Source organism: Stegodyphus dumicola, chromosome 6, assembly GCF_044657685.1.
Source record: "Stegodyphus dumicola isolate Sdum_Otavi_A_Nest chromosome 6, ASM4465768v1".
Taxonomy (NCBI): Eukaryota; Metazoa; Arthropoda; class Arachnida; order Araneae; family Eresidae; genus Stegodyphus; species Stegodyphus dumicola.
The window spans coordinates 176,435,223-176,449,735 of NC_140773.1; the positions used below are offsets into that span (position 1 = coordinate 176,435,223).

Consider the following 14,513-nt stretch of genomic DNA (forward strand, 5'->3'; position numbering starts at 1 on the left):
GTCGGTTCATATTTCAAATTGTTGCTACCAAATATTACAGCCCTGTATTATATTCAAAGAAATTAAATAATGAAGAATCTACATAAACGTATATAAGTTTCTCGCACTGGATAAAACGACGGTACCATCAAATTTTGAATAACGTAATATTCCACCGAATATCGGCATCTGGAAGCCCAAATTTGGAATTTGTTTTATTTTCTGTTTCATATTTTGTAAAACGTAACGAATTTTTGATTAACAAACTCAGTGATTTCAAAGCGAGAAATGGCAACATTGTACATTCTTCACTGATATATTTGTTTCTATCCTTCCAACGTTTCTTAAATGCGTCAGATGAAAATACTCATGTCAGCCCATATATTAAGTAATTTTTTGTTCTTAATTTTATTCCTTATCTATCGAAACTTATGCTGTTTTATCATATTTTAACTTAAGTGATTTCGATTTATTTGACTAATGTAAAATGACATGTTTCGTAATAGCGCCATTTTGTTTCCTGAAGATAAATAAAAATATTTTTCTTTTCCTTTTATAAAAATGAAACACGAAATAGCAGCAATTTCGCATTAAGTTTTTCGATTTTTAGTGAATTTGGTGTAATACATTTTTCTGCAGTGGCAACGCATGTTGTATGAAAGCCGCAATCTGTTAATCTAAGTCACAAGTTTTAATATTAGATTTATAAATTGTGACAAATCAACTTTAATGTAGCATTAGTGTTAAATAAAACGCCTTATTTTTTCCCCAAGAGACAACCTCATTCTTTTTTATTTCCTTGTACGAAGTAAAGGATGAACTCTTTTTCCCAAAGAATAAAGGACACGCTTTTCCAAAACTAATTGTAAAATGGATTCAAAAGAGGTTTTTTTTTCGTGACGTCTTACGTATGTATGTATACATTTCGAATAACTCTAATACGAGTAGCCGTAGAACGCTGAAATTTTGCACATGGAACTGCCCTAACATGTAGTGGTGCACCTGTCGTTTTCATCCCAATCGAGAGCACCAAACGCTTTTCACCCTCTTACTCGGCTAGCTCAGTACTTTTATTTTTGGTAAATTGTGCATTTTTTGCTTTAGAATTGGTAAAAGTATGTTCTTCTTATGTTCTGGTTAAGGTTTTTTTATGCCTTTATTTAATCTCCATGTAACAGTTGTACAATTATCAACAATTTAAAAGATTAAGTGGCGCTAGGCCTAACGAGGTTGCCATTTGTTTACATTTTAGAATTCAGTTAGTCCAGCGATTTCAGTGTCTTTTTGCGCAGTGGGACCAAAAGTTAACTTTCAGTCTTGTGCACCGAAAATTTATCTTCATGCCCATTGCCCGAATGAATGGCTTGTTTTAAGGTAGAAACTCTAATTTAATTAATTAATTAATTCCAAAAATTATTTTTAAAACAGTTTTTAACTGTATCTGGTGTTTTTAAGTTTTTCTGTATTTTACAATGTGTAATGAAGATGTTTTGAGATTTTATATATTTTTGCCTTGCTGCTAAGAGAAGTGATGTATTTTTGCCTTGCTGCTAAGTGATTGAATGAGAAATATATCTCTAATGTAAATCGAAAAAATAAGTTTAAATGAAATGCAGAAAAAAATATGAATAATTTAATAGGCCGTACAAGGAAGTCATGTGGTGTCTACCATTTGTATAGCAGAAAGTAGAAATTAAGGAATACTTTATCAATTATGAATTTTCTTGAAAACTTTACACGGTTAACAGTTGAAACAGAATGTCTTGATTTCTTTCCTTTTATTAGTATTTCAAGCATGTAATAAGTTCAGTTTCACTACTGCAGTACAGTAAGCGCCGCTTGTGATCGCGGTTAATGTTATCGTTAGGAATTGAAGTCAGTCCGCTTGTATACGAACACAAGGACAATATTATTATGATAAACAGTTCGGATAATATGATAAAAATATTATAGAATATTTTTTTAACTGAAGTAAGGTCGCCAAATACGGTCAAAATACATTAAATTAGCAAATGACACAGAAATATCGCTAAAAAATTAAGTCACCAAACAGCTTGGTTTCGATTTGAATCAACCATTTAAAACTAAGTCAAATAAAGCAATCTTAGTTTGGCGTTTGAATAAATCTATCGATTTTGTGGGTGGTCGGACGCAGATCTCTCTTCTTCAACAGCATTTTAAAAAAAAATCTGTAGAATGGTTTTCCTCATTTCCTTGTTCTCGAAAGGAGGGAAAAAAATCCATAAGCATCTAATGTTGCTGTTTTTACGTCATTTTTAATTTTACATATTCTTTTTCAACAAGAGATGCCGTTAGCGTTGGTCAAACAATTTCCAGAAACGTTATGAACACTTCATGAAGGAATGTCTGCATTAAACACATTGTAAACTGAACATTTTTTTGGCTTTTCCTTACTAAAATGCTTTGAAAACACCTATTTAGATATTTTTAGTTATATTTCTATTAAATTAGTTACATTCCATTGCTGTTTTAAGGGCATTTTTTTCTCATGGTTTAATGGTATCAAAACAGTCTTGGACAAACGTGATCGCAAACGTTACGACAGTCTTGGACAAACGTTACGACTACTACATGGAAAGCACTCTTTTAATCAAAAAATAACACTTTTTCTGTTTTCACTCCTTTTCTTCCCACTCTTAATGTTTGTCTTTCTCAGTCTTCCCTCACTCAATTATGTGCGAACTCTCCATAAACGTTTTACTTATTTTTTAATCTTTTTAGTCGTAAAATTTCTAAAAATCTTTTATACAATCACTGTAGAAAAGTTTCTTTAAGAATGATCCTGATTACCTCACTGTTATTCTATTATGATATTAAAAAAAACTCTGCAGCTTTATATATATATATATATATATATATATATTGCCTCCCATTCTGCTATGTTACACTAAAAGACATTTATCCCGTTCATGGTCTTCTAAATCTTGCCATTCAACAAGGCATAAGATCTTTGCATTTCAGATTAAACCTATTCGACATCCAATTTTCCTTTGGCTAAAATTATCCAAGATTTCAGCTACTGAGTTCGACTTCCATAAAGATTTCAAGAGTCACTAAAAATATTTTGTGGCATTTCTGACATCGGTGAATTTTTGAGCAACCGGCAAATTCAACACAGATGCGAAAAATGTTCCATTTTTGCTTACTGTTGTCGTATTCGCTATTTATCCTCGAACAAAATTAGTGTGAGACAGGAACTACCACACACTGAATTCAAGACCTACGAGGATGGTACAGAAACGGAATAGAGAATATTCAAATATTATTAAGTTAGCAATACCTGAATAGATTAAAAGTTTCGACAACAGCACAAGGATGTCTAAGGGAATTTGGTTGCGACTTTTTTCAACAATAATGTTTTGAGCTTAATTAAACAACGAATACTTTACCTCATTTTATATTTTCCCCATATTATATATATATATATATATATATTGTTGCGTGCGTACGGGTTCGTTACGAAATGAATGCACAAGTCCGATGAAAAATGAACAAAAGTTTATTATTATCACAACAAAAATGCTTAAATTTTCTCAAATTATCATGCAGTATTACAATATTTCACAGTAGTTATCTTTTAACTACTCAAACGTTCAATAGAACTTAATTCAAAACAGCTAAAGAAAGCTAATCCGCGAATTCGCTACAATCAACAAGAGCAGTTTTCTAAACAAACTCTTAAAACAACAACAAACTAACTAACAACTAATAACAGAAGAAACATTTTCCTCAATTTGTCCCACTTTATTCTCAACCACATCTATTCTGCCTTCCATAGCATCGAATTTGGTTTCTATTATGCAGGCAATTTCTCTTTTCATTTCGCATTGACTTTCTTCAATCTTGACTTGAACAGCTTTTATTTCTTCTTTAACAGATTCCTTAACAACTTTTATTTCGTCTTTAAAAGTTAATTGACCAGTTTGAATGGCCTTCATTTCTTCCTTAACGGATTCTTGGCCCAATTTCATCTCGCCTTTAATTTCTTCTTTAACGGAGTTGACGGCTCCTTCCATCTTTTCTTGGAAAGCAGCAAATGCAGTCATCATTTGCCTGAATTGTTCTTCCATCGCTCTTGTTATTGGCATTCAAATCCCACTTCTGACACCAAAAATTGTTGCGTGCGTACGGGTTCGTTACGAAATGAATGCACAAGTCCGATGAAAAATGAACAAAAATTTATTATTATCACAACAAAAATGCTTAAATTTTCTCAAATTATCATGCAGTATTACAATATTTCACAGTAGTTATCTTTTAACTACTCAAATATCCAATAGAACGTAATTCAAAACAGCTAAAGAACGCTAATCCGCGAATTCGCTACAATCAACAACAGTAGTTTTCTAAACAACAACAAACTAAGCAACTACTACAAACTGAGATGTTTTCCTCCTTTTATAACATTTTAAAATCACGCGCTAGAATTTTCCAGTACTTTCTCGAAATCAAAAAGAGATATTTATTTATTTAATGCACGCGCTCTTGTATTTTTAATTTTCTGGCTTAGCTTTCTTCTTTTAATATACGTCACGCGCTGCACTGCGCGAGAAATAAAACCAATTAATTTATAATTGAACTAATATTAGTTTTTTAAATACCAAATTCGTAACACTGCCCCCTTCCCAAGGACTGCACGTCCCGGGCAGTAGAATCCCTGGACAGGAAGCTAAATTTACAACTGTGGCATAAATGTATTAATAAGCATTACATTACAATAATAAACAACATGAACAATAAATGCAATACATAAAACAAATCAAATGCTATCAAATTCAAATCAAATACTAAATGCAAATCAAATACTAAATACAAATCAAATCAAATACACATTTAAAAACAAAAAAGGACCATGGTCTGATACTATTTACAATTATTTACATTACGTACTATGGCCATAGTAATAAGCTAACCTGTCGTAAGAGTTCGAAGACTCACAGATCCGAACCACGACGTCATTCGTGTTCAGCACTGTATATGGACCATCCGAAGGTGACTGTAATTTAGGACTCAGTCCTTTTCGTTGAATTGGGTTCCACAACCACACCTTGTCTCCTTTGTTGGATCTCTGTCTAGTAGCTCTTGTGTCGCATCTGGTCTTCATTTTCTCCGTCGCCAAGTTGACTCGCTTTCGTGCAGAACGGTGCATCCCCTCAAACCGGGCCTGGGCATCTTGGATGTGTTCCTCAGGCGATGAAGGCGCATCCGTAGGGCGACTAAACAGGCGGTCACAAGGCAGACGAAGGTCTCGACCGAAGAGCTTCTGGGATGGAGAATAGCTGGTAGTCTTGAGTTTCTTTTCGACCCTGGTATGATTTCGGCAGCTTCCCGAGCTCGATCTTTCGGACAAGGCGTCGACATTTCCAGGCGAGGATCCCTTTTGAGGATGGATAGTCATGCCATCAGATCCTGAAAGCAGTTTGTTGTTTTTCAAGTCTAAGGAAAAATTGTATTTCCTTAAAAAGTCCAATCCGAGTATGCATGGATCTGTAATATCTGCCACATATGCCGTGTGATGGTAGGCGGCACTTCCAAACGTGATGTTTACGTTTAACTTCCCAGTTATGTGGATCTTGTCACCAGACGCAGTCTGAAGGGTAACACAGGATGGCGTCCAAATAAGTTTATCTTTAAACTGTTCAGCTAAATCTTTCCTAATGATGGTAACATTAGCTCCTCTGTCAATGATCATATTGCAAGGAACCCCATCGATATTCTCATTGATGGACAGTCCGTTATTGTTGCCACTCACTATAGAGATCTTAAGCGCTTTAAAACAGGGTTTTTCATTATCTGGCAACCTCCGTTCCTTGATATGGTCATTAATTTGTTTCCTGCGTCGTTGCTCAGAAATTGTCTCAATTTTCGTACCCTGGGGTGTTCTGCAATTGTTTCGTACGTGGCCTTCAGCTCCACAGTTCCAGCACTTTGGTTTCTTGTCAGTCCTTTTCCTTCCCGTGGCATTTAATTGTCTGTTTAATTAAACGTGGCATTTAATGCCTTATTTTCCGTGCTCTGGGGAGTTCTGCAGTTCCTTCGTAGGTGGCCTTCAACACCGCAATTCCAGCACTTTAGGGTCGGGCACTCCGAAAAGGCGTGATGTGACAGCCTTCCAACATCCGCGGCGAGCTCCTGAAGTGTTTCGGTAGGCTTCTGTTGACGAGATTTTAATTGGAGCCTGCTGTAGTCTTTTAAACACTTCTCCCCAAAGCGCAACTCCAAGGCGCCGGACAGAGCTTCGAAATCTAACCTTTTGTTTTCGGGAAGCGTCTGCAGGATATCCGCTGCGTCTGCTCTCAGACAAGCGGCGAGATGACAGGCCTTAGCTTGGGAATCCCATCCATTCGCATCCGCCACGATAGAAAACTGGGTCTTATACACTTGCCAGGATGTCTTCCCATCATATGTGGATAGCTTCAGAGATGGACGAGCAGGCATCGGTAAGAATTTAAAATCATCACTCTTACTCCCAGCCGTCGCTACGAATTTCTTTAAAGTTTCCAGTTCTTTGGCAACCGCACAAACCCGGTCATCAATTTGTTGTTCGATTTGTTTCTGAACGGAACAAACTCTTTCTTCTATTTCTTCTTTAACAGAAGAAACATTTTCCTCAATTTGTCCCACTTTATTCTCAACCACATCTATTCTGCCTTCCATAGCATCGAATTTGGTTTCTATTATGCAGGCAATTTCTCTTTTCATTTCGCATTGACTTTCTTCAATCTTGACTTGAACAGCTTTTATTTCTTTTTTAACAGATTCCTTAACAACTTTTATTTCGTCTTTAAAAGTTAATTGACCAGTTTGAATGGCCTTCATTTCTTCCTTAACGGATTCTTGGCCCAATTTCATCTCGCCTTTAATTTCTTCTTTAACGGAGTTGACGGCTCCTTCCATCTTTTCTTGGAAAGCAGCAAATGCAGTCATCATTTGCCTGAATTGTTCTTCCATCGCTCTTGTTATTGGCATTCAAATCCCACTTCTGACACCAAAATTGCGTGCGTACGGGTTCGTTACGAAATGAATGCACAAGTCCGATGAAAAATGAACAAAAATTTATTATTATCACAACAAAAATGCTTAAATTTTCTCAAATTATCATGCAGTATTACAATATTTCACAGTAGTTATCTTTTAACTACTCAAATATCCAATAGAACGTAATTCAAAACAGCTAAAGAACGCTAATCCGCGAATTCGCTACAATCAACAACAGTAGTTTTCTAAACAACAACAAACTAAGCAACTACTACAAACTGAGATGTTTTCCTCCTTTTATAACATTTTAAAATCACGCGCTAGAATTTTCCAGTACTTTCTCGAAATCAAAAAGAGATATTTATTTATTTAATGCACGCGCTCTTGTATTTTTAATTTTCTGGCTTAGCTTTCTTCTTTTAATATACGTCACGCGCTGCACTGCGCGAGAAATAAAACCAATTAATTTATAATTGAACTAATATTAGTTTTTTAAATACCAAATTCGTAGCAATATATATATATATATATATATATATATATATATATATACTATATTCTGTTGAGATTTGACAGATGACTTATTTAGGTTGCTATAGAAATAATTTCCATATATTTTTTGTTTACGGTGAACTTTAACATGGGGTGCAAAACTAAATATTTTCGGTACATTTTACTTCTTTATTTTCATAAAAGCAAGAATGCGGATGAGGTTCACAAAGAGATACATGAAGTCCATGGTGTTGGTTGCTTTAAAGAACGTATGTGTCAGATAATTAGGTTAAAAAATGTCTTTCTGGAGACTTTCTCTTCAAGATGACTAGTATTCTGGCCGACCTTATGAAGTTGACGATGACAAAATTAAAGTCATAATTGAATCGAATCGTCATCTAACAGTGCGAGAGATAAAAAGAAGATTAAATATATCATATAAAATTTAAAATCATGTAAGATGTCTTGGACCCGTTAAGGAGCTCTATATTTAGTTTCCACATGAATTGAAAGAAATTCACTCAACACAATAACTCAATAATTGCGACACGTATTTGAAACGTAATGCAATCGACTCTTTTTTTAAACGAATTGCCACTGGTGATGAAAAATGGATAGTTTACAATAATATTAATTTGAAAAGATCATGGTTCAAGCATGATGAATCAGCACAAATCATATCGAAAGCTAAACTGCATCAGAAAAAAAATCATGCTGTCAATTTAGTGGGATTACAAAAGTGTTGTATATTTTTAGCTGCTTCAAAGTTACCAAACGATCAACTCAGATATTTACTGACAAAAGCTTATAAAATTGGAGGAAGCAATCAAAGAGAATAGGCCAGAATTGTCAAATCGCAAAAGGCTCGTGTTCCACCACGACAAATGTGAGACCTCGCACATCTTCAGTAACGTACGAAATTATTGGAGCTCGGTTGGAAAGTGATATTACATTCCTCATATAGCTCCGAACTTCCGTCATCAGATTATCATTCATTTCGAAGTTCAGAGACTTTCTTCTTATTAAATAATAAAAATTTCAGTAATAATAATTACCTCAAATCGCGCTGTGTTCTATGAGTTCAAATCGCCCTATGTTCTATGAGCGCTGAATGAATTACCAGGTTATCGAACAGAATGGAAAATATTTGACTGATGAAAGTTCAATTTTTTTAATCAGTAGAATAAATAAAAAATGAAATTTTTAATCAGAAGAATAAATAGAATATTTAATAGAAAAAATATTTTATTTAAAAGAAATAGAGCTTTATTTCACATTGAAAAAAAAACGAAATTACTTAAGGAAATTACCATTATTATTATATTATAATTACTTAAATTTATAAATCATTGAAATAAAGAATATAGTAACATTAATTCATCCCACGTGAATTTTAATCAGAACTGTAACTTAAAAAAGGAATACAGCAATATTAAATTCATATAATTCCCTTTTTAATCCACTAAATTGTTCCATTAATTCTGCGGAAATCATACATGCCACGTAATTTTCCCTTCTTGATTATTATGGAGTAAATTTAGTGGAAAAAGTTCTGTAGGGAAATCCATAAGAAAATAGAGTAAAATATGGTACATTATCATTGCTCAATCTTAAAAATAATTAAGTGTACAGCCATTATTCTTCTGTTTCATACTGATGCCTATTGAAATTCAAAAATAATGTAAATAACAACATAGAGCGTACGCACCAAGAAGTGAGTAAAAACATCGTACATAGAGAGAGAATTAGAGAACTTTGAATAATTATTTAATTTACATAATGAAAAAAACTTATTTATCTGACTCAACTGCTTGAAAATACAGAAAACTTGTTAACAGTGCATTTCTGTTAATTATAATATAGGTATTCGTAATTTCCTGTTCTAGTATTCACTGTTTTTTAGCTTGAATTAACTACGCACATCGTACCCAGTATTATACAGTTAACTGCGAGCTGGCTGTAACTGCAAAATCTATGAACGTAAATAAGTATAATCATACTGTTTTTCTGAATGCAAAATTTCGATGAGCAATGAAAATTTAGACCACAATTTCTCTTTAATTAAATGACAATTTTCTTAGACGCATCCATATTTGTAATACTCAGCATATCAACATTCGTTTTAAAATTCTTCCGGTATTATAAATATCAAAAACCGATGTAATTCCTTAAATTAAAAACATCAATGAACGAAGTACTGTTCAAACTTGCTCGTAAACGAAACTCTGAAAGCTGTTTTCGAAAGAATGTCTTAATTTTTTTCAACCAAAGACGCGGAAGAGAATTTAAAACATAATTTGTCAGTTCTGATTGTAAACATGGGTGATGATATTAAACCAGGGGGATTTGATGGTAATAGAAAAATTTCTCAAGTTCCAAAGAAAACTTTTTTCCGCCATCCCTGGAGATATATATCCAGAAATGAAAAATGATTTGTGTTTCGAAGTTTCCTTGACAGCTTTCTTCACCGAACGAGTCAATTGAATTTCCTCGGAGGAAGAAGCGCAAAATTTCATTCAGTTTCCTTCATGGTGAGGATAAATTTTTCAACACGACTGTTAAGAATAAAATTACGTGCATTAAGAATTCGGTAGAATATTCGATCTCCTAAAGCATTCTAGAAGTGATTTTCAAAGGTAAACAAGAAAGGACTTGAAGATATTTATTTAATCAAATCAATAAGAAAAATTAATTTGAATGATACATCGAAAGAAAAATTTCCTTGAAGCATTTTTTTTATCATCATTCCATTATGTATAATAGCATACAAAAAAAATTTTAACTTGGAATCTGAAAATTTCATATTCGTCTAATAATTCTCGAAGACGAACTTAATGTTAATTTTGTTGTCTGTGTATTATACGTATTTGAATAATTATAAATATTTCGCTCCTGATACGCGAAAACGTATTTACTTTTGCCAAATGCATAAAACTAAGTTTTTTTTTTTTTTTTTTTTTTTTTTTGTTAAATAACATTCAAATTTCAGAATTTCAGTTTTAAAGTTTCCATGTTTATCTGCATATTTTTTTTGAATATGAAATGGTATAGGGAAAAATTATGAAAAATTCCATCATCCTTCAGATAAATTACTAAAAAATTACATAAAGAGTTTTGCAATCTATATATTAGAACAGAAGTTCATAAAAACCATTACATTTTATTTTCACGCAGAGTATAATGTTCAGAAGAAGTAAAATTATAAATTTTGCATTCGATCTATTACAGGTGTTAGAAATTCATTTTTATGATATTCGTGGTATAATACAAGAACCGTTGCAAAATGTTGATAAGAGGGCCAAATTAAAAAAAAAGTTAGAAATGATTAATTTAACGTTGCTTTCAGGAAAGTGCTTTTATAATATTGAAAATAAATTAAAAATCGCATCCATCGTTAATTAGCATAGTCTAATAGCTTTTTCATAGCAGCAAAGATAAAAAATCTGCTATGCCCTCCTTGAGATCCCAACTCGGGATCTTCCGACTGCTAGGCGGTCGTACTACCAATTACAGCACGAAGGCACGCAGTGGGAAAGGGGAACTTTCAGTTGGCAAAAGTGTCTTTACAAAGCACATGATTTTATCACTAACTAAAAATAATAGTATTTCTTCATGTCTCCAAACAGTCATAAATATAAAATAAAAAATAAAAAATTGCTATTAGAAAACTTCAGATTATAGTCCAACATCTCGTAGATTTAATCAATAAATAGTCAAAAAAAATTTTTTAATTTAATATAAAATTCATAAGAATGAAAAATAGTTATGATCTGATAGGCTAATAAATAGTTTAAGCTAAGCAGTTATGATAGGTCTATTTAAGAATTAGTCCACCAAATATTGAGCATAAAACCTAATATTTCAATTGAACTGTTGAGACTGGTAAAGTAAAATGTAGGGGGAAATTTTCTATGACATTTTTTGATCGTAAATTCCCACCACGATGAATATAATTGTAGCAATAGATCGCTTGTGCACGAGACTTGAAACAAATTTTTCTCTCAAGCTGCAATAGTTTATATTTTGTGAATACAGGAAATCTGCAAATTGATAACAATAAATACAGAGCATTCTTTTGAGAACTAACACTAATATAATGGAAAAAAATTATAAAAATCTCCTATATGATAGAAAACCGATTTTGGGTACGAATGCTTTATATGACATGGGAAAATGTGATGATTACAAATCATTCTTATGCAGCACATTTTTCCAAATTAGTTTTGGTGTTATACAAACAAAAATTCTTTGAAGCTATAATTAATCATCTCGAAAGCTCAAAACATTTTTCTTGTGAAATACCAGTTCAGTTGAAAACACCTAATATTTCCAAAAAGCTAAAACTATCAGTAATAAAGTATCTTCCTTAAGCAAAAGTTAGGAATCGTTCTCAAATTGCACTCTAATGTCTTAAAATGCGCTATAAGTGTAGCAACATTTTACATCCCTATCGGTGTAATGCAATAATTTTATCTCTTTTTAATAACAAAGTTCCAAATTAAACATTTTTTCAGAATTTTATTAGTTAGTGTCCAATGCGGAGACTGTTTAAACACCATTCTAAAACAAATGTTAAAAAAAGGTTTTCAGATTTTATATTACACCCAAAGGGGCGTTTTGTAATGTTTTGTGTGTTACCTTTATTTATTAAATATCACTTTCTTCGCACGTAAACCATAAAATTCGATTCAACAGCAATATCACAAAATAATTTAAAAAGAGCATATTTTTATAATTTCCGATGCACAGTCCCACGCGCTGGAGATAATTTTTATTTCCTCGTACAGTATTGCGTTGCTCGCTTTGAAATCGCTGAGTTTCTTAATAAAAAATCCGTTAAAGTTTTACAAAATATGAAATAATAAAACAAATTCCAAATTCCATATTTGGGCTTCCAGATGCCCATATTCATGTAGAGGATTACTTTATTCAAAATTTGATGTCTCTAAGTACCGTAGTTTTATCACAATGCGAAATACATACGTATATTTATTCAGATGCTTCATTATTTAATTTCTTTAAATATAATACAGGGCGATAATATTTGGTGGCAAAAATTTGAAAGTGATACAGCCTTTTAAAGTTTTCAACGCAAAATGCTAAAACGAAATTAATAGCCCTTCTGGCCTAAAAATACAGGTGTTGTCAAACGCTTACATATCTTTTTTTAGGTTCTCACCTGAAATCGTTTGCATATTCTTTAATAAAATATTTTATTATGGTTTTGTGCTTTGATGATGAGCCATTGCATTTTTCTTAGAACGTATTAGACGAAAGCATGTCTTGAATCTAAATGTTTTACAAGAATAAATTACTAGCTCAACGTTTATATAAAACTTTAAAACATTCTTATTGTACATATTTGCAAATAATAGCATCGAAAAAGCGAAGGAAGGGTATGAAAAATATTTTTATCTATTTGCAGTTGATCCAGCTTATTATTACTTATATGTTTAGGGTTTTCAAATCTGTCTTTGGCTTGCTTTAAAATACTGACTGCTTAAATAAATATGACAAAAAGCTCTGGAATAATATTATGTTGGCTTACGAAATAAAATAATACTTCCACAGCGAAAGAAAGTTGCAAATTCCTTTCGCATCAGCGGTTACCACAACGGTTTATAGTATATTTCAGTCTCCAATTCAGTTTTCTTTCTGTACAAAAGAATTTCAAAGGTATCATAACACCTTTTTCTGATATCATTTTCAATAAACTCGTGTTCTTGACATCTTTTCCAATAAATTCCTTTGTCTGACATCTTTAGACTTTAAAGAAGTGAAGTAATAAGAAATAAATGTTCAAACTTACACACACACACATATATATGTATATATATATATCTATATATATATATATCGATTCGTCTACTACAGATATTCATTTAACCAGCAACTAAACTATTTACGATTACAGAACTAGACTAAATTATGTGTTTTCGGGGATGAGGAACACCGATGTATTAATAAAATCAAATATTAATTTAAAATTAAGTTGCCTTAGTAAAAGAAAAGCTTCACGTTTGTTATACATCCACTGATTGCTCAGAAATCAATAAGCCATTTTATTGTTTGCGTAAAACAAAACATGTTGCGTTTCAGAAAAGTGTTTTCGTTTCTGTCTAAAATGAGACACTTTAAAAAATGAGTATGATACACGATACCTAAGTGTTTTAAAATACGTATTACGTGTGATACTGCAGATAAAAACAAATAGAAAAAATTTTAAAGATTTAAATGTTTAACGCAATTATAAACATTTAAAATAATTTTAGACTTAAGTCAAGCACGAAAATACAGCAAGAATGAAAGCCTTTATATGCAAAACTGTTATATAAAATAGATGCAGCTTAAAAAGAACAATGAGATAACACTAAAAACACAAAAGAACTACACTAAATTTTATCAACTTTTATTATATGCCCACAAATCATGTTAATGGACAACTCTTAAGAAATCGAGACATTCCTTTATATTTTCATACAACGGTTAACACCTCCGTCTAGCAATCCGAAAGTACCATGTTTGACTCCCAGCGGAGGCACAGTTTATTAAATTTGTCGAAGGAAACCTCTTCAAGACGTTATATCCAGGGAAACATACATCTACGCGTTCTACTGCTTCATGTCAGTTACTGTCTTTTTCCTGAAAATATTTTTAAAAACTTTTATCTTTCTGTTGCCATTTACTACTCGTATTTAAATTATTTAAACTACAAGATTTTAATAATATGTAAAGCTGTTACAACCTCTCCCCCAACGGAGAGACTTTTACCGAAGGGAAAAGTTCTGTAAAATTCGAAAGTTTATAAGCTCGGCTTGCTCAAATACTGAAAGAGAAAAGGTAATTTCTCTCATAAGTTTCCAAACTTCAGGCCAAAAATTTAAGTTTTAAACAAATATTTTTATACCACATTTAAATAGGAAGAAAAAAATGGAGAACGTTCAGATACATCAGTTGAGTATACATTAAATAAATAAATAAATCCTGAACGTGGTTACATACACTAAGAGTTATTACATTACTTAATTCTACTCAGAACATCT

At 32.3% G+C, this 14,513-nt stretch overlaps 2 protein-coding genes across 4 annotated transcripts in view; one reads left to right on the forward strand and one right to left on the reverse strand.

Annotated features, from left to right (window-relative positions):
• LOC118185850 (tetraspanin-9-like) overlaps positions 1-14,513 on the forward strand; it is a 367,713-nt gene that overhangs the window by 56,127 nt on the left and 297,073 nt on the right. The window lies entirely within an intron of this gene.
• Positions 1-14,513, reverse strand: part of LOC118191787 (uncharacterized) — a 426,838-nt gene that overhangs the window by 6,359 nt on the left and 405,966 nt on the right. The window contains exon 12 of one of the 2 annotated variants that reach the window (XM_085819195.1): positions 13,859-14,112. The exons of the other annotated variant lie outside the window; for it this stretch is intronic. Coding sequence (XP_085675321.1) covers positions 14,095-14,112 — 18 coding nt within the window. The 3' untranslated portion in view covers positions 13,859-14,094. Of the gene's footprint in view, positions 1-13,858; positions 14,113-14,513 lie in introns of those variants that run through there. 2 annotated transcript variants of the gene reach the window in all.